This window comes from Myotis yumanensis, unplaced genomic scaffold (assembly GCF_028538775.1).
Source record: "Myotis yumanensis isolate MYYU_CA2020_CCGP unplaced genomic scaffold, mMyoYum1.0.hap1 SCAF_1, whole genome shotgun sequence".
Classification (NCBI taxonomy): domain Eukaryota; kingdom Metazoa; phylum Chordata; class Mammalia; order Chiroptera; family Vespertilionidae; genus Myotis; species Myotis yumanensis.
Window position 1 is genome coordinate 132792897 of NW_027223752.1, and position 20694 is coordinate 132813590.

General features: G+C 41.6%; 1 protein-coding gene across 1 annotated transcript in view; it reads right to left on the bottom strand.

Annotated features, from left to right (window-relative positions):
• Positions 1-567: 567 nt before the first annotated feature.
• LOC139015151 (cyclin-Y-like protein 1) overlaps positions 568-20694 on the bottom strand; it is a 71150-nt gene continuing 51023 nt past the window's right edge. Inside the window, exons 2-8 of the mRNA XM_070422575.1 lie at positions 17814-17911; positions 14843-14878; positions 12230-12281; positions 9685-9804; positions 5215-5381; positions 2032-2197; positions 568-678 (exon numbers count right to left, since the gene is read on the bottom strand). Of these exons, the coding sequence (XP_070278676.1) occupies positions 568-678; positions 2032-2197; positions 5215-5381; positions 9685-9804; positions 12230-12281; positions 14843-14878; positions 17814-17911 (750 nt within the window). The remainder of the gene's footprint in view (positions 679-2031; positions 2198-5214; positions 5382-9684; positions 9805-12229; positions 12282-14842; positions 14879-17813; positions 17912-20694) is intronic.

Sequence of the window (20694 nt, forward strand, 5' to 3'; positions counted from 1 at the left end):
ATATAAAATATTTAAGGAATTTTCTACTGTAAAATAATCCATTTTCCACATTATTAAAGTAAACATGAAAGCATTTCAAACTATACTAGTATACAGAAATAGGTACTTTAAACTTACTAAGTGAGAGGACCAAAGCTGAAAAGAAAATGTCAAGTGGCAGGTTAACTAGAAATTGTTAAAAATTTAAGAGAGACATTTCCTTTTTATCCAAAAATGAAAACAAAATTAAACATATGTAATAACCTCTAGTAATAAAAATAATCAAAAGGGAAATGAAAAATACTAAGGATCATAAATTAAGCATAGGCTAAAAAAGATCCTCATCAGGTTAAAACCTTTCACTTATTTTTAAGAGGAAATACTAAACTTTCCAGAATAGGGAATATTATATTTCAACAGTCCTTGTTTTGGTAGGTGAGATACTCATTATGTCAATACGCCCCCCCCCCCCCGCCGCCCCCGTCTCCCTTAAAAGGAAATAACTTATCTGGGATTGGAGCAGGAGCTGTGATTCTTCTCCAGTCCTTGCAGATGAGGCACTCATCCTGTCACAGCCCTCATTCCTCCTTAAGATAAGATGGCATGGCCATGCTGCACATCAGTAAGGTTAGCACAGCTGCCAGATTTTTTTGTGGCCACCCTGCACAGGTTTTTGTTTTCACAATATCTGGAAATGGCCTAGGGGGAGACATGAGATAGAACACAGGCACATTCAAAATAAAGGAGCTGCAGCTTTCACAGAGAAAGCATCACTGATAGCCACACAGTCCCACTTCTTTATATGGATTATACTCATTGCCTCTTCGTAGAGCTGGCGTATACACTGCATGGTCCTTGGTATCCTATTTTATGTTCATCCACGAAGTTAAGTAGTTTAGGGACTCTGATTAGATTGACAGAGCAAAGGGGAACTTAGAATTTTTTAAAGTTTGGGTTTTTTCAACAATGTCAAAGGTGTGACAGTCTTTCTCACAATAGTATCATCTGTTGTCTGCATACTTGGTTCCTTAAATATAATAAATATACAGTTGGGAAAAGTCATTGTTTACTCAGCTATTTACATTCTACCCAATCTTCATTAGTTAGCATTTACTCTAAGGAAATTTTAATGAGGCAGGCATGTGCTGTATTTTACTGAAAGGTCAAAAAGTGTAGTGACTGATGCACCATCAAGGTACTATTTCACTTGCACATTAAGGTAGACGCACATCTTACTCTAAAGGGATATTAAGTACCACAAAAACTGTCCATTTTAGTTATAATTTTGTTGTATACTCCCTAGAATTCATAAGCTATAAATATTATTTTGTCGCACATACTTTACAATTGCCATTAAAAACCCATATACTTGATACACCCAGTGTTTGAAGTACATATTCTACAATCTAAGTATCACTCTCTCAGGTTACTTCTGTCTAACAAACTAAAGGTACTGAACTGTGACCTATACAGAAAAGACATGAATTTGCAAACTGAGTTAAGAGTGATAAGTAGAATATGGTTGTAGATATGATTAATGATATAATTGTAGTAAATTATTCATGTATGGTTATAAAATAGAATACAGTTTCAAAAAAAACCATCAAAGTTTAAAATGGATTTAAATTATTCTGAATCATGGTCACAGAAAAGGTAATTTTTTTTTAATTTTTTAATTTTTTTTATTTTTCGCTTAAAGTATTACAAAGGGTATTACATAAGTGTCCTTTTTTCCCCCCCGCCTATGACAAGCCCCTGCCCTCCCTTACCCCCCAGTGTCTTATGTCCATTAGTTATGGTTATATGGGTGCATACAAGTCCTTCGGCTGATCTCTTACTCCCCTCCCAGAAAAGGTAATTTTTATAATGTAGGATTCTTATATACACCATAAAAATACTGCTAATATGATGTGAGAGAGTTAATAAGTCTTATTCAATGTGTTAGTTTAAAACAGCTTTTCATTTTCCTAGTCTCTACATAATATGATTTATGCACAGATACTGGTTTTTGAGTCTAATAGAAAACCCCACTTTGTGATTCCACAGCCTTACCTCTAGGTTCAGTGCTCTTTCTTTTCGAAGAGGAGTCAATGCAATAGGCAACAATCCATGGTCACTTGCTAAGGACCGAAGGTCAAAATAGTATTGGGCATAGACACTGGTAGAAACATACAGACGAAACCGCAGTAGACATATGTATTGCCTTTCCAACTCATTTCTGGGGAAGAAGGAAAACACAAAACCACCACAGGGCAATTTTAGTCAACATGGTTCTCTTCAATATTGTCATTCTAAGCTACTAGGTTGGCTCTGAGTTTAGTTTTGAATTAAATAAAGGCTACCCAGCTGGGCTAATACACTAATGTTCAACCAGGCAAACAAGGCTCAACAATTTGTGGTCCCCTTTGAGTTTGGGACAAGGGGAAGGACTTTGAGTTTGGGACAAAGGGAAGGAGGTTATGTCTCTTGTGCACAACAGCTGTTGACTAGGGGCTCAATTATCAGAGTCCCATTAGTGCAGCTGTAGGTTTATTCTTCTTGCTCACTCTCAGGGCTCCACTCTAGTGCTCAGATGAAAGGAATGATGTATGCTGTTTCTTAGCCCTGAAGAACTTGCAGACATTTTACCAGGCTGATAGCAGGAAGGGGATTAGTAAAATAGAGATGTGCCAACAAAAGGACTGGGCACATCACCACAGCAACAAATGGATCCATTCAGAACCACCACTCTTATCTTTGAGGGGAAAACTCTTGGAAAATTATCAGACACCAAAAAACAAACTGAGGAAGAGACAAATCAATGGAAGCATGTACAGTGCTCATGGACAGGAAGCATTAACACCTTTAAAATGTCCATACCACCTCAAATAATCTCTTTCAACCAAATTCCTATCAAGATGCCAATGCCATCTTTTACAGAAGTAGAACAACTAATCCAGAGTTTTATACGGACCCACAAAAGACCCTGGACAATTCGTCACAGCAGTTGAGAGAAAAACAAAAGAGGCTGGAGGTATCACACTACCTGATATCAAACCCCACTACAGGGTTATAGTCATCAAAACAGCATGGCACTAGCATAAAAACAAACATAGATCAATGAAACAAAATTGAAAGCCCAGACATAACCCCACACCTATATGTTTAATTACTATTTGACAAAAGAGGAGACTTCATATAACGGTATGAAGACAGTCTATTCAAGAAATGATGTTGGGTAAATTGAACAGATACATTCAAACATTGAAGCTAGACCACTTCTTACACCATATACAAGAATAGACTCAAAATGGATTGTTAACCTAAATGTAAGTGTCAAAACCATAAAACTCCTAGAAGAAAACATAGGCACTAAAATCTGGAATATTTCTCTTAGTGCTTTGCTGATAGATTACCCTGAGCAAGCAAAATAAAAGAAAAAATAAAGGATTGGGACTATATCAAACTAATAGTTTTAGTATAGCAAAAGAAAACAGCAACAAAATAAAAAGACAACCCACTGATGGGAAAACATATGTGACATTGATATATCTAATAGGGGGTTTAATATTCAAAATTTATAAAAAACATACATAACGCAACACCTTATAAAAAACATATACAGCTCAATACCAAAAATACGAACAATCTAATTAAAAAATGGACAGAGGACCTGAAAAGACACTTATCCAAAGAGAGCATACAGATGGCTGATAGATAGGAAAAGATGCTTAACATCACTGATCATCAGTGATATGCAAATTAAAACCACAATGAGATATCCTCACACCTGTCAGAATGGCTATCATCAACAAACAGCAAGTGCTGACAAGGATGTGGAGAAAAGGGAACCCTTGTGCACTTTTGGTGGCAAGGTATATTGGTGCAGACACTGAGGGAAATAGTATGGAAGTTCCTCAAAAATTAAAAATTGAACTGCCTATGACTCAGTGATTCTACCCCTGGTATATATCTGAAGAAAACCAGGCCACTAATTGAGAGGATATATGCACCCTATATTCACTGCAGTATTATTCATAATCCTTAAGCTGTAGAAGCAACTCAAGTGCCCATTAACTGATGAGTGGATAAAAAAGCAGTGGAATATTATGACTCATCCATAAAAAAGAATGAATTCCTGCCATTTGTGAGAGAATAGTTGGACCTAGAGGGTATAATGTTAGTGAAATAAGTCAGTCAGGGAAATACAAATAACATATGATTTCACTAAAAAGCAATATAAATGAACAAACAAAACAGAAGCAGACTCAGAGGTAAAGGGAACATTTTGATGGTTGCCAGAGGAGAAGAGGTTTGGGGGCGCTGGGTGAAGAAGGTGAAGAAATTGAGAAGTACAGACTGGCAATTACAATGCAGTTATGGGGATATAAATTACACCATGGGAAAGAGAGTCAATAATACTGCAATAACTATGCATGGTGTCAGGTCAGTACTAAAAATACTGTGGAAAACACTTCGCAAAGCACATGATTTTCTAACCATTATGCTGTACACCTGAGACTAATATGAAATAACTAGAAGCCCGGTGCACAGATTTGTGTTCTTCCACAACCCGGGACCCCTCAGGGGATGTCAGAGAGCCAGTTTCGGCCTGATCCCTGCAGGCCAGGCCAAGGGACCCCACTGGTGCACGAATCTGTGCACTGGGCCTCTAGTATGCATATAAGATCTTTGGTTAATCTCTTCCCGCACTTCCCACTCCCCCATTCTCTCTGAGATTCATCAGTCTGTTTCATGTTCCCATTCCTATGGTTTCACTCCTGCGTTAAGCATCTGCCCAGGTCGCCAGTGCACATCATAACTACTGGCTGGGCAGCCGGTTGCTTAGGTTTTTCTTTATATATAGATATTGAATGTAAAGTCTTATTGAAAATAAATGAAATTTTGAAAACGGGGGAATAAAAGACCTGAACTGGTAGAAAGCGTTAAGAAAGGCATGAAGGTATTTACATTACTGTTGTTTTTGAATCTGAGCTTCTACAAACTTTGCTACCAGAGAAATATACCAAATTATCACACAGATTATTACAATAATAACACATGAAGACATACTAATTAATGAGGAGTTTGAAATGTCAAAGCAAATATGGATAGAAAAATGTATGTAATTTTATGCCTAGTTCAGTCCTCTGCACAATGTAACCTTTCAAAATATTTCTTATTTTGTAAACTTTATGGGGGCAAATAAGGTATTCAAAAATGGTTTGAAACTTCTTCAAAATCTTGCCAACTCACAAGTTCTTGATTGTAATGCCCCTTAGCAATGAGAAGAAGTGAAAATTCCACATAGCCTCATCGTGCAGATACTTGTAGGTCAGAATAATCGCTCCCAAAACAATGCGTTTCCAGTTAGATGGGCAAATGTCGATTTCAGCATAAGATAAAAGTCTTTCTATGTAAACCTGCAAAGTAGAACACTGGTTTTTGATTCTAGTTCAGTTTAAGTGCTGTGATAAGAACTTTCAGGAATGATAGATTTCATTAGTTTTTGACATGCCTTTTATTCATAGCTTCTAGAGAGACTGCTTGGCCAGCCAAAGCCAGAGGCCCAGAAACAGTTGCAAATCAGACACTTCTACTGCCTACTTTCCCATGTGAATTTCCAGCCTGCTCACCAAAGAGTCGCTGGTTCCACTCTTGGCCCCTGTCAGGACTCATGCGGGAGGCAATCCATAGATGTCTCTCTCTCATACTGATGATTCTCTCTCTATTTCTCCTCTCCTCCCCTTTCTTTTCTACTTTCTCTGAAAATCAATGGATAAAATATCCTCTGGTGAGGATTAAAAATTTTTTTAAAGAGAGTCCCCCCAGTGGCTGCTGTGTGGTCCAGCAGGACAGGCAGTGCAAACAGGTGTGTCTGAGGCAGGTCTCTACAACTGTCAGGTATTCCTGGACTTAGTGCCTTTGTAAGAAACACACACGCACACCAAGGATAGACATTTCATATCCCCTAAGCCTCACATCTCCATCACGATTCTGTGAAATCCATCTCTGTCTTACACAACCTGAAGCTTGGTCAGTTCTGTTGGTTTCAGTTGGTAGCAGAGCTGCCAGTCTCTATCTCCCTGATTCTCCTTTAACCTGCCAGATAGCTGGTGAGATCTCGTGATTTCTTCACATGTATTACATGTCTATTCTACAAAGAACTGGGTGAAGTTAACAGCTAAGCAAAGATTATAGAGGCAAGCTGTGATTTGCTGTTTCGTCAAAGGGTTCTTTGAAGGAGAATATGTTTACTGTCTGAGGTTATCAGACTGACAGCCCACATTAGCCAAAGGTGTTAAAACCCAACTGTATTTTAGAAAGCAAAAGGTTACTGAACATTATGTGCTATTAGTGAAAGTTTGCACCAATCTCCCAAAGCTAAATGCTCCCAGATATCCTATGAATGAACCTCCTTACAAGGTTCAACTGTCAACTTTCTGGGAATAATTAGAGACATACACAACATTGGAAATCACTCAACTTTCCTTCATCACTTCTATAGATTTAGAATGTGCCATTACTCATTCATTTATACCACTTGCCCTCCTGTGTCAGTGGAATTGAGATTTCTCTTCTCACTGAAACTCTTCTAGCAGTGAAGTCAATCCCATCCCACTTCTGAAGAACACCTCCCACAATTACCTCTTCTTGAACACTTTCCTGTGCCAGAGATTCTCCCCAATATGAATGTATTTATGTGATACCCATCCCACTCCCCACAATCCCTAGATTGCCTCCTCTCTGTTTGCTCACAGTGAATGCCCTGAAGCTGCTTCTCATCTCCCACTCTCTCCTTCACCCACTGTAGTCTGCCCCTGGCACTGTCACTCAACCGAAACTACTACTGCTAAGGTCATCGGTGCATGTGCACATACACCAGAGCTCTTCACCCCAGCTCCCCACTCCCTACGCATTCCCTAATGTCATGTGGGGCACTGCCATTTGCCTAAGTGCTTGGCCAAAGACATCCAATTGAGTTGACCTGTTGCAAACTGTTAGCAACTCTTGTTATCGCTGCCTGTCACTGATAGTGAGTCTGCTTCCTAGTCTATTTGTCACTTCTCACCCATGTCACTGTTATTGCCCCTGACTTCTCGGCCTCCACTCAGACTCCCAGCTACCATCATTCTCCCCAAAGCAGCCTGGATAGCTTTTGTAATCAAGAGCACTTCCCCACCCTGCTCAACTCTGCCAAAGTGTTTCCACCAAACAAATAAAAATGTCACTTTCTCCCATGGCCTGCAAGCTGCAAGGCCCAATCAGGTAGCACTTGCCCTTCTCGGTCCACATGACCTACATTCTCTCCCTCATTCCACACTCTGACCACACTGGCCATACCTCACTCTTACTCAAATACCAAGTATAAGTTCCCGTCTCAGAGGCTGGCACTTATTCCCTCTGCATATAACGCCAGAGCTCCTCATCTTCCTCAGTTCAGTCAGGCCAGAGTCAGATGTCATCTCTTACAGAGGCTCTTCCTGATCACCTCTCTCAAGTAGCAAGCCCCTCTCAGCATGATATCACGTCACCCTGCTGTACCTTCGTGATATTTACTACTACCTGAGATATTCACCTTTTAACAACACTCAGTTAAAGAAATATTTCTCTCTTCCTCACTAGGACAGAAGCTCCATAAAAGCAAACACTTTATTCAACCATGGCTCTCCTCTATCCTTTGCACTTAGATCTGTAAGGACTCAGCTCTGAAGGAGAAATCATCAGGCATAGCTTAGGGTGCTATGGAAAACAGGGAGAAACAATAAAATAGAAGGAAGATAAGCGAGGTTCCAGAAAGAGAGTGAGGTCAAAGTGCTCAATGCTCCCAAGAAGTTGCTCATTCCATAAATATCCACTAAATACCTGCTCTTGTTACTCTTCCTGCTTCCATGCACTTTTTATTCACACATTTTCTCGGTATTGGAATAGCTAATACTAATTCCCTGCCAGTAGCTCAGATTCATGCTCGAATTCCACATATTCACACGCGTGGCCTGGTTCATCAAAAGCGTGCATGGAGGGGAGGGTTCCCTCAGCCTAGCCTACACCCTCTCCAATCGGGAACCCCTTGGGGGATGTCCAACTGCCAGATTAGGCCCAATCCCATTGGCCTAAACTGGCAGTCGGACATCTCCCTCACAATCTGGAACTGCTGGCTCCTAACTGCTCACCTGCCTACCTGCCTGATTGCCCCTAACTGCCTCTGCCTGCCTTCTTGCCTGCCTGCCTGCCTGCCTGCCTAATTGCCCCTAACTGCCTCTGCCTGACTCCCTGATCACCCCTAACTGCCCTCCTCTGCTGGCCAATTTGGTTCTGACTAGTCTCTTTCTATGCCAATCAGCATCAAAAGCTCTGCTTCCTAGGCAGCCATTGGCTCCTCACACTTCACCCAGATTTGGTTCTGACTGGTCAGTTTCTATGCCAGTCAGCGTCTCTGGGTCTATCAACAGAGCCTGCTCAGAAGTGCGGCACTGATGAGCAGCCCCGGTGGAGGCCTGGAGAGAAATAGAGGTGCTGCTGCTGGCCCGGCTTGGAGAGAAAGAGAGAGGCAAGTGTTGATCAACAGCTGCCACACAGGCTATGGATCAGACCCTGCTTCTCTCTTCAGGCCTCTCTCTGGGCCTGGTTTGCAGTCCCCTCAGCAGTCAGTGCTGGGTCATAGTGCCTGCAGCCGCAGCAGTCAGTGCTGGGTCACCACGGCAACCAAGTGCTGACTGCAGGACTGACTTTCGGTTGGCTGAACCTCCGATTATGACGAACTCAGGGTTTTTATATAGTAGGATGATCTCTGGAGATGCCCCTCTGTCTCACAGGTGCATCATCTTAATGTGTTTGAAAAGCACTCACCCTCTTCTACCCCAGATGCTCTCCTTGCTGAGTTCCCTAGCTCTTCAAGTGGGAGCACCACTCCCGCCTTTGATCAGCTGTGCTCAGCACTCCAGAGGGCTGGCAGATATGTGGAATGGCCTGTGTCTAATCCAGTGCCCACTGAGGGGTCTCTATTCGGAAGCACAGGCTGCCTCTCCAAAATTCTGACTGAACACTGACGGAGGAGGCACTGCACTAAGTACTCTTCCCTCAGACCAAGCAGGAGACTTTCCCCTTTAGGATTATCCGAGGGAGGAATGATACAATCCCCATTCTTTCTCACGAGAATGGACCACTCATTCCAAATGACACACTCTTTCCACAGGAATCCTGGATGAATGACACAGAGCCCCTTACACAGCTGTAGCTGAGCAGACAACCAGCAAAGCCCTTTCAGGTCCTACTGGCACTAGAATCCTGGAAACATCACAGGCAGGCACAAGAGGACAGCAAGGATGGATGAACACCCATCATCCAAGGAACAGAGAACATTGGGCTCTAGTTCTCAGTCAGGACACACATTACAACTGCCTGGGGAATGCAGCCTGCGACTCAGCTTAGACCTACACTGAACCTGACACTGCCTGGGGCCCAGAAGGTTCTGTTATTGCCCCCATCCTGCCCCATCAGCCCACCTTGTATGTATGCCTGTGTGCACTGCATGTGCCTATGTCTCCTGAGGTCTGGAGGGAGAAATTGGAAACCTCTCCCTCCTGCTGCCTTTGATAACAATCGCTTTGTGGTGAAAAAAGCAAGGACATTTTAAATCATAGTGATTATTAAGCTCAAGTGTGTGAACTTTACATCCTTTGATAGGTTTCCCTTAATAAAGTTCTGAAGGAAGAACTATCTTACCAATGTTGTTATGGCATATCCTCCTGTTGCCTTAAAGGCAATGAAGAAAGGTCGAATAAATCTGTAAATTGATTCGGGATCAGGATTATGATGAAAGAATTCCTCAGGAACCTTTTCTTCCTGAAAGAAAGTATCCATTGAAGAAAAATATTAAGTACTTTTGTAACAACCATGTTCCACTTGTGCCCATGTGCCGCTTAAAATAATTTTGATTGGGTGACATGTATTTTAGCCTTTTAAATATAAATAATGGGACCTTAAAAAACAGCGACTGAATATTGACACTCAATAAAGATAAATACAGGCACAACCTCAGAATATTTATATATTCCTTTCCACCTTCCCCTACAATATTCTGTCTAAATGTGAACTATTTTTAGGCTCCAAAGACTTGTTGGTTATCATGTCATACTTCTCTGCAATCAACTTTGAGAATGTAACCATCAGGCTCTAAGGCTGTGCTGTGCATACAGTGCTCACCAGCCACATATTGTTATAGAGCATATCTGAAGACATTTGAAAATTTCTGTCATTCTAATTAATTCAATATTTAAATAGCTGTTTAATTGTCTTCTAGAGATCCTGACATATCTATTAGGTTTATGTACAAATATTCATATTGCTTGATGGTATTGAAAATTTTCTTTTAAAAATATACATTTTTGTTTTTCAGGCATGTTGTCCACTGTAGCTCACTAATTATACAAAGCTGAAACTCAGTTCTTACTGACCTATCCTATATAATAAAAGGGTAATAAGCAAATCGACTGAATGGCGGAACAATTGGTCACTGTGATGCGCACTGACCACCAAGGGGCAGAGCCTCAACACAGGAGCTGATCCCTGGTGGTCAGTGTGCTCCCACAGGCAGAGTGCTGCTCAGCCAGAAGCCAGGCTGATGGCTGGCGAGCACAGTGTCTGTGGCAGGAGCCACTCCCGCCTCCGCGGCAGTGCTAAGGATGTAAGCCATCAGTCAGACATCCCCTAAGGGCTCCTAGACTGCAAAATGCACAGACTGGGCTGAGGGATCCTCCATCCCCAGTACATGAATGTCACGCACCGGGCCTCTGGTTTCTTATATAACATGAGAGGCTCAGTGCACAAAATCTGTGCATGGGTGGGTGGCCCTCAGCCTGTGCCCTCTCTCAATCTGGAACCCCTCGCGTAGGGTCCCTAGGCTTGACTGGTGATGAGGCCCTATTGGAGCTTTCCTTCTCCTGGCTACTGGCACCTGGCCATGCCCCCGTTGCTGCCACTGCTTGCCATTGGTGTGGCACTGCCAACCCCTACCCCATAACTTGGCATCACCCTCTGCGGACAACAGGCGTGGGGTGTGATCATTGGCTGGCCTGGGATTTCCCTCTGCGGGGTGATCACTGGCTGGCCCTGCACACCCACCACCACATTGCTAGCCAGAGGGCTGGGCCTCCCTCTGTGGGTTGATTGATTGTGGGGGCCCCCAGATCAATCACTCTGCAGAGGGTGGACCTGCCCACACACGACAGTGCTGTCTGAAGGGGTAGCCTGGGTCTTCCTCTTTAGGACAATTAGTCGTGGGGCTCTGCCCACCCAGCTGGGGCTCCACAAATGGTCACCGCCCAGAGGATGGCCTGGGCCTCCCTCATTGGGGCGATCACGGAGTGCCACCCCACCCCGATCGATAGCCCCGCCAGCCAGAGGCATGTGTCTCCCTGTTTGGGGCCTTGGCCTCCCTCTGTAGGGCGATCATGGGGCGATGGCCGGGCCCCCTGACCAATCACATTGCACCCACCTTGCCAGGCCTTGCACCAGTGTGTGTCATCCAAAGTTCATCTGGAAGGTCGTTCTGCTGTTTGGTTGTTTGGTCGGTTTGCATAGTACACTTTTATGATTATAAACTAGAGGCCTGGTGCACGGATTTGAGCACAGGTGGGGTCCCGCGGCCTGGTCTACGGGGATCAGGCCAAAGCCAGCTCTCCAACATCCCTCGAGGGCTCCCAGACTGTGAAAGGGTGCACGTCAGGCTGAGGCACCCCTCACCCCAGTACACAAATGTTGTGCACTGGGCCTCTAGTTTCTTATATAACACTAGAGGTCTGATGCACAGATTTGTGCACAGGTGGGCTCCCCTGTTCTGGCCTGCAGGGATCAGGCTGAAACCGCTCTCCGACATCCCCCAAAGGGTCTGGGATTACAAGAGGGCAGTTCTCGGGTTACACACCCCAGAATCGGGTCCCTCCTCTCTGGTTCCAGGTTCATCACCCGAGAACCACAGCTGCCAAGTCACAGCAACTCAGTAGCATCTGCATTGAGTGTCAGCCCCCTGTTGGTCAGTGCGCGCCATAGCTACCAGTTAGACAGTCGCTTATGCTTTTATATATAGAGATTTCTTTTGTAAAATAATTAGATACAACATGTGTTGGGGAAGAAAACTTAAAGGAAGGTAATGTGAACTCCAAGCTGGAGAAAGTAATTTTTTACTAGTGATTAATTTTGAAGCAAATCAGCATGGAATAAGCACAACTGTCTGAGAGAAAAGGACAACCTCAATACAACTGGCACTTACTGTGACAGGATGGAGTCTCTCATCAAAAATGTCCTTGGATCTATTTGCATCTCTAGAAAACAAGAACGTGATTGAAAAAAAACTAATCCAGGAATTGTCGTGTTAGCAACACATCTGCTGGGGGTAGAGGGGGGTGGAGGGAGCTTAACCTTCAACAAAGAAAGTCCTTCTACAAATTCTTCTCTTAGATCCCGTAGGAATTTTCTGACCTCTTTTTATTCAGCACATCAAATTCTCTGAAATTTTTTCTACAATGACCTGCCAGAGCTGCCTTTATAAGCATTGACCCTCCCTAATAGGCAACGCTAGGCAACCAAATCGATGGCCAGTCCTCTAACCTCTCATTGGCAGACACAGGAACATTTTACAACGCAGTAGTAGTGGGCAATTCTTCATGTGAGAATGAGATTCCTGTTTTTTTTTCCACTGTTTTCTCTCTTACTAGTTTCCTATATTATATTCTTCTTGATTCTTTACAATAATCTGAGGTTAAAATTTGCCTTTGTATTTTAAAAGTGACCACTCTATTGATTTGAGGGGGAAAAATGGATTGGCTGCCTCCTATACATGGAACTGGAAAACTAGCTATGTGGCCTTACAGTATTGAACCTACAACCTAGGTATGTGCTGCCCTAACTTGGAATCAGACCTGCCAGCTTTTGGTGTACAAGACAATGCTCCAACCAACTGATTGAGGGAAACCAGTCTTCTGGGGGTTTTTAGGTTAAATATTCCACACTACTACACTCTGCTCATTTACACAGTGGTTCTCCAAGTGTGTTTTGCAGGCTTCAGTGGTTCCACTAGACCATTTCCAGGAGACCCATGAGGCCAAAACTGTTTGTATAGAAATATTAAGGCACTGCCTGCATTTACACTGACATTTGCAATGACTGGATAAAAGCCAAAGTCAGTAAAACTGGTTTCTGAGCAAGAATCAAGGCAGGGGTCCCAATCTGTGCTAGTAGTTATTCTATTCTTCACTGCCACTTGTTGACAAGAAATATGCTTTACTTAAGCACATCTTTGATAAAGCAGTGACAATGAATAATGTAATTAGAAGTTGAATCTTCTTTTTATACTCTACAGTGGTTCTCAACCTTCTGGCCCTTTAAATACAGTTCCTCATGTTGTGACCCAACCATAAAATTATTTTCGTTGCTACTTCATAACTGTAATGTTGTTACTGTTATGAGTTGTACTGTAAATATCTGATATGCAGGATGGTCTTAAGTGACCCTTGTGAAAGGATCATTCGACCGCCAAAGGGGTAGTGACCCACAGGTTGAGAAATGCTGCAAGGGGAAGTATGGATTAAGCATTTCTGCATACTGAAATGTGGTTGTTAAGGAAAAACACTTGGAATTAGTTGTGAGATGAATGCCCTACTGTTCTCAGAGAATAATATTTTCATTTGATAATACAAGTGTCGTGCACTCAAGACTGAAAAGTGAGTCTGTCACTTCCAGGAAAATAACTTATACATTTCTTGCCAATTGCACAGTTCCAGCTATCAAGCTCAAAATCAAGATTGGGGAAAACTTGTATCCTTTTTGTAACCTAACAGTTTTTCAATACCTAAAGGTTTTTCTGGGAAGACTGGTGGTTATGTGATGCTACCTAACAAAAGTGAGTTTTGATACTGTAAAAAGAAATGTGAGCTGATACTTTCCAAATGACCAATGCACAATGTTATTAGAAAATTACTTACAATTTAAGAGATTCATTTAGCATAGAAGATGTATGCATGGGTACTAATTTAACAGAGACCTTAGTACAAGTTCAAGGATAGGATTTAAAATTCCATTGTAACTAATTTCAGAAGACAGCTTCTGTGGACTTCTGGTATAGTATCAAAAAATATCCAAAATTATCTGAAGGCTTTGAAAATACAAACTTTTCTAGCCATAAAGATACATGAGGCTGGGTCTGCATATTGTTTATTCAAAACAAATTATTGAGATGACTGAGGTAATCACTAAGGATTGAAGACAGGGTGTAAGTGAGAATCAGCTGTCTTCTGTTGAACCAGACATAAAGAGATTTGCAAAATGTAAATAAGTGACACAATTTCCATTAGACCAATTTATTGTAGAAAATGATTCTCTTTTATAAAGAATTTTGTTACCACTATGACTTGCTATCAGGGGTGTTTCTGCCCCCCAGGAAACATTCGGCCATGGTGGATACAGCTTTTGTTGTCAAAATGAGGCCTGGGAAGATGATGCTACTGGCATCTAGTGAGGAGAGGCCAGGGAAGCTGTAAACACCCTGTAACGCACAAGGCAATCCGCCACAACAAAGCAGTATCCTGCTCAAAATTTCAACAGTGCTATAAAAACCATGTTTCAACATACAAGGAATTCATTTTTAAATTCTCAATTTTAATTTCTAATACAGTAAATATCAATATAAACCACATAAACAAATTTTCTTCAGGATCCTCAATAACTTATGCATTAGGAGTCCTAAGACTAAAACAAATGGTTCGCTTCAACAATGTAATAAGAGCACTATAGCTTACTCCAATAATATCCATAGTTAAAATCTAACACTAACTTTATATCTTGTAAGTTTATTAGCTAGAATAACAAGACTGGTTTTAAAACTCACCTCTTCTTTATGTGGTAATATATTGCTAGTGCCAGGCTGTGGAGAAAAGAAAAAGTAACAATCGACTTTATGTCAGGTCTGAAGACAGGTTTTAAAAGGGTTGTGGTGGGGGAAGACCATCCCAGCTGCCCAGTGGCCATGAGATCCTCATTCAGAAAGTATCGCCCAAGCACTTTCTGCCTTGTGGTAGTTCTTTGTCAGTTACTAAAATTAGGAAAACCAAAATGCTAAGGAATATGCTGTTAGAAGACATGTTTTGGGTGATCATTATAACATATAAGTTATTACACTCTTGCCCTATCTTTTGCCTTTCTATTCAGAGAACCTTTCATCCTGTACAAGTTAGATCTACTTGTACACATGCTTAAATTTAAGCCACAGTAGTTTTTCCACCTGCCCACCTATTTTCCTTCTTCCCCTAAAGTTAAATAAAATGCTCTATACTGAAGACAATCATTTAAGGTCACTTTTACATAATTGTTAAGAAAATATAATGACAAATATAAGAATGCAATGAAGTAAAATTATACACCGTGTAGTATTAAAAACATTTATATCCAAATTAGTTTAAATAAAATTTTAATGAGCAGATGTAAGTCCTCACATACTGCGTAAGTTCCTATATCCCTATGTTATTCCCAGATGCTGTGTAACATGAAACAAAGGATTGCTGTAGATCAAGTTATATGCTTTTTCTCTTTGCCCCAAATGTCAGAAATGAAGCTCCAAATAATTGAGGAAAAGCAAACCTGAATTTTATAACTAGGTTATAGAATATTAGCAGTTGTACAAAGGCCTGCAGCATTGTTAGCATCAAAGATGGGCACTTCTATAGTGCTTCAAACAGTTTCATCTTCAAAATGATTTTAAAATCATAGAATTTGAAGCACATAAGCTGAATGGAACCAATGAACTTGTGATGATATTTAACTCAGCAACCCATTTTACAGAGAAAGTAACCAAGGCTTAAAACTGACTTGCTCAAGCTCCCACCAAGAGTGAGAAGCAGTTCTCCTTCTTCTACCCTCTAACCAGGCAGTGTGTTTCCCAAGCTTGGCTGTGCATTGGGATCATCAGAGGAGTTTTACAAACTGCCTCCTTCCACCTTGAGATGCTCTGATTTAACGGGCATTGGTTAACTTTGGAAGCTTCTCAGGGGATGACAAAGTGCAGCAAAGTTTGAGAACACATGAAGTAGAGTTAAAATCAAAATCATCCCAGATGCTTTTCTCCACATAAAAATGCCTTCCATCCCTCCTCAGCTTATCAGAAAGCTTGTGAGAGTGACAGAGTGTGTTAGGGAAGGAGAAATGGAATGCATGTGTTTAGAGACACATTTAGACAAAAATTGCGTAAGTGATTCTAATAAGGCTCACCCATCACATTGAGAACAATGCACTATTACCCCAGAATAAACAGTTTTTCAAAACCATTCCTAAAAGCTAATGAGCTCTATTAATATTCTCACTAAACCTTTAATTTACCAATAGTAAATGTACTGAATGATCATTTTCAAAACTTGATAAGAGCAAATGAAAATTTACTGTACTTCCAAAAATTAGACGAATTTGGAGGGAAAAGGGGTAACACCCACTTGTCTAAGTAAGGCTAATCTTCAAAACAACTCTTGAATTATATATTGTAACACCAGAATCATCTAATTCAAAAGAAGCTATGAAATGGAGCCAGAAAGGACTGGTTTTTACTCCCGGATTTAGTGGCCAGACTGAAGAAAAAGACTCAGTGATTGTGAGTTGGGTGCCAAAGCTCAGGACTTTAGAGAGAGACGGGCTCCAGTTTTGCTGAAACTCAATTTGATCTCAACTGTTGTTATGAGAGAAGAAACTTACATTATTATGATTGTGAACTGGCTGTTATAATTAAAGTAGAAGTTACTGAGAATTTAATTAGCCAAAAAAGCTGATACAATATAAACAAAATTAAGTTTATAAATAAATTATGTCTTAGGACTGAAAAATAAAATCAGGAATGAGGATTTTAATATTTTCAGGTAGAATTTCCCAAACTGTGTTCTGGAAAGTCAACCCTCTCATCTTGTAGAGACACCAATAATGATCCTTGGACAGCACCAATGGGGTTCAGGAAGCTCCACATCCTAGTTTGGTTTTATTTTGCTCTTAAGTAAGCTTGAAAGTTTCATATTAGGGTGTTTTTAAAGTGCATCTCCAATTGTGGACTATGAACTCACAGAATTTAATGAATAGTTTTCATCATCATGACACTGTTATGTTTGCTTAAGCGTAAACCTGACTGTGACTATGTTTCCCAAACTTCACCTCTCTCATGATTTTTTGCTTTGATTTTGTTATATATGGATCGATAAAATGTAGTGTCTTGAAGATGTGTAAATATATATCTATACATACATATATATAACTAAATTTAATTCATCTATGAAATTAAAATCTCAGTTGAACAAATTTAACCCTCAAAGAAATTATCCTGAAAAGTTGTTCCTTTAGACTGCTTTGATGCATTTTTCCTGGAAGGAGAGTGCATTTCAATATAGAAATAGTGCAGAAAAAAAGAAAGTAGGATGGGGGAAACCTGACACAATCCAATGGGATGTAATTGCAGATACACTCTGGTGCCAGTAGGGGACAAGCTGTCCCTTCTTCCAAGAGCAGCTTCCAGGGTAGTACACATGGTTTTAGGCCTGTATCTCATGAAGAAATACTTTATTCCAGAAACATTCAGTAAAACACACCTCTCCTTTCATTGTGTTCAACAATGTCTCAGGAACAGTAATGCCTCAAGTAAAGATAAACACTTTTGGGGGGATTTTTCAATTGTTAAGTGGGTTTCCCTTCTTCCAGTCACTCTAAGATTAAAATGGAAGTGGAAATCAATATATAATTGACACCAGTGTTTTAACCTGAGCACTGAAAAGGACAATCAAATGAAAGTACATATGGGCAGGATAAGGGTTCTGTCCCCTATTTGTACTCACCACTGCAAGGTGATTTTCAAATCAGACTGAGAAATAGTGCTGTCTACAAATACTGTAGCACACGAGCTGTACTTTTCCCTAAGGTGACCAGGAGACACCTGAATGGGAAGGGGAGCAGAAGAAAATATCACAGTAACTTAAACCTACAAAAGTGTGTATTTCCTCGGTTAAAATGTCAGACAATTAAGCATTACAATTGTTCTCATACCCTATGAACTGCTTCAGTGCAATACCATGTTCAGCTCTGCAGTAAACACACTGCATGCTCTCACTTCCAACGATGAGAATTGACGAAGGGGTCATAAAATGCTGCCCTGGACATACTACCTATAATCCAACTTGGCAAACACCTATGATTAATTCCCTTTATAACAATGTAAAACATTTAAAATAAGATTTTAGTGTTTTTTCCTTGAGAAATGAATCCTGCCAAGATTTCTATTTCTACTATTTATTTTCTACATTAAGACATACTGCCTTCTATAATATTGAAGCAAGAGCTTTTACTGAAGTACATAAAAGCCAATAATAAATGTTAGTTCAGGAGACAGTGTGACAAAATACATGTATCTGAGGCAGAGGTGTGTGTGTGCTGGGACTGGCCTGCGGCTCACAAGTTAGGGGCCAGAGTTCTCTCTGGGCCTCAGTTTCCTTACCTTGAGAATTAAAAAGTATTGTTTTAAGATTCTCTCACATCCAAAAATAGATCAAACAACTCTGAGAATTTAACTCTCTCCTCATGTTGAAATAAGACTATTATTACATTACTCAAAAGAGAACCTCAGATAATATGGTACTTAACATGATATTATAAATTCTACTAGAGGCCTGGTGCACACATTTATGCACAGGTAAGGGGTCCCTTGGCCTGGCCCGCCAATCAGGGCTGATTGGGGCCGTCTTGCCCAGTCCTGATCCGGGCTGATCAGGGCCAACCAGCCAGGGGGAGGGACTATGGGAGGTTGGCTGGCCACAGGAGGTTGGCTTATGAGCACAATTAACACCAGGGGCAGTTTCTGCATTGAGTGTCTGCCCTCTGGTGGTCAGTGGGCATCATAGCGACTGGTTGACTGGTTGTAACGGTCTCCTAGGCTTTTATATATATATATAAACTAGATCCAATGCATGAGTTCATGTACGAGTAGGGTACCTCAATCAGGGCTGATTGGGGCTGTGGGACGTTGGCAGGCGGGACAGGCCATGAAAGGTTGGCCAGGCAGCCTAATCGGGGCGATTGGGGCCAGCTGACCAGGGGAGGGGTCATTGGAGGTTCCAATCAGGGCCATTGGGGCCAGCTGGAGGGAGGAAACGTGGGAAGTTGGTTGACTAGCCTTGGGTTACGGCCATGGGAAGTTGGTTGGTCAGCGGGAGGTGCTGCAAAGGGTTGGTAAGTCACCTGGGGGGAGGGGCTATGGGAGTTTGCCCGGCCCAAGGGAGAGACTGCGGGAGATTGGCCAGGCCATCGGGGCCATCAGGCTGGCTGGCCAGTGGGGGGAGGGTTTGTGGGACGTTGGCTTTGGAAGTACACTGACCACCAGGGGGCAGCTCCTGCATTGAGTGTCTGTCCCCTGGTGGTCAGTATGCATCATAGCTACCGGTTGTTCGGTTGCTTAGGCTTTTATATATATAGATTCCCTAAGCTACATGATACTAATCAGGACTCTGCCTAACTCAGATGCTCTCTCTGACTACAAGGCCTTTTTCTTCCACTTTTTCTCAGCAAGGTTAATCCCACTTCCCAGCTACCTCCAGGAGATTTCTGCCAACAGTTACACGACACAACTGCTCCCTTTCTCTACTCTCACACATCTGAGTTACTACTTGTTACACGGTATCAACTGCTTCCAGGGCATCCCTCTCATAAAAAGTGAGCTTCTCTAGGGAAGACAGGACTTTCACTCCTGTTATACATCCAACCTTCTCAGCACAGAATCTGGGGCAAGTTGGGCGTGCGACAAGTATTTGACCAATTGTCTAAAATCAATTGCAACTGGAAGGCAAATCCTACTACTGAGACAAATTAGAATTTACCTGCAGTGGTGTCAGACATATGACAATGATTTTTTGAGATATGCTAGAGAATAAATTATCTTTAAAACACTAGAAATATTCATGTCTTTTAGAAGTATCCATTGATTTAAGAGCCCAACAATACAGCAATAATCAAATACGGAAGAGCCCAAACAATGTTACAAAAATCCTCTTAGAGTAAAACCAAAACCCAATTCTAGTCACTGTAAGTAGTTGAAAAGTAATAGTAGTAGTCTTTAATATGACAGAATACCAACATTCTAATAAGCTTCATTTTGTTAGTGGCAAAATGGCACCAAATGTTTGACTTTTGTCGTTGAGTTTGGCTGAGGAAGAATTTAGAGCCAAGAACTTAAATTATAAGAGAAAGTATATTTAGAAAGTCACAGAGGTAGAAGTGAGCCAGTGTTGCTGCATGGGCTCCACACACAAGTTACAGAGGCAGAAGAAGGGCCCCTGGAACTTAGAAGAACGAAAGGAAGAATATACACACCCAGGGAAACAAGAGGGGGAAGGCATGGGCATGCTCCAGAGTGAGAGCACCTGAGAAGAGGGCGGGGAAAACTACAGGCATGCTCAAGGGAGAGAGAGCACAGGTGCTGGGTCCTTCATCTTAAGGGCTTTTACCTAAAGGCAGAAATTTTAGGGACGGTCTTAGGGGACCTAAGCTGGGCCTGAAGCTGAAACCAACTGAGGCCTATATATTACTTGTACTTTGACCAAAACTCTGTCTCTAAGCTCAGCAGACCTGAGGCTTTGTTACTAAGGTTGTTAGAATCAGGCCAGAACCTCTTTTGTCCTCAGGGCTTAATGCTATGGGAGTCAGGATGCAAGGGCATGCATGCAAGTT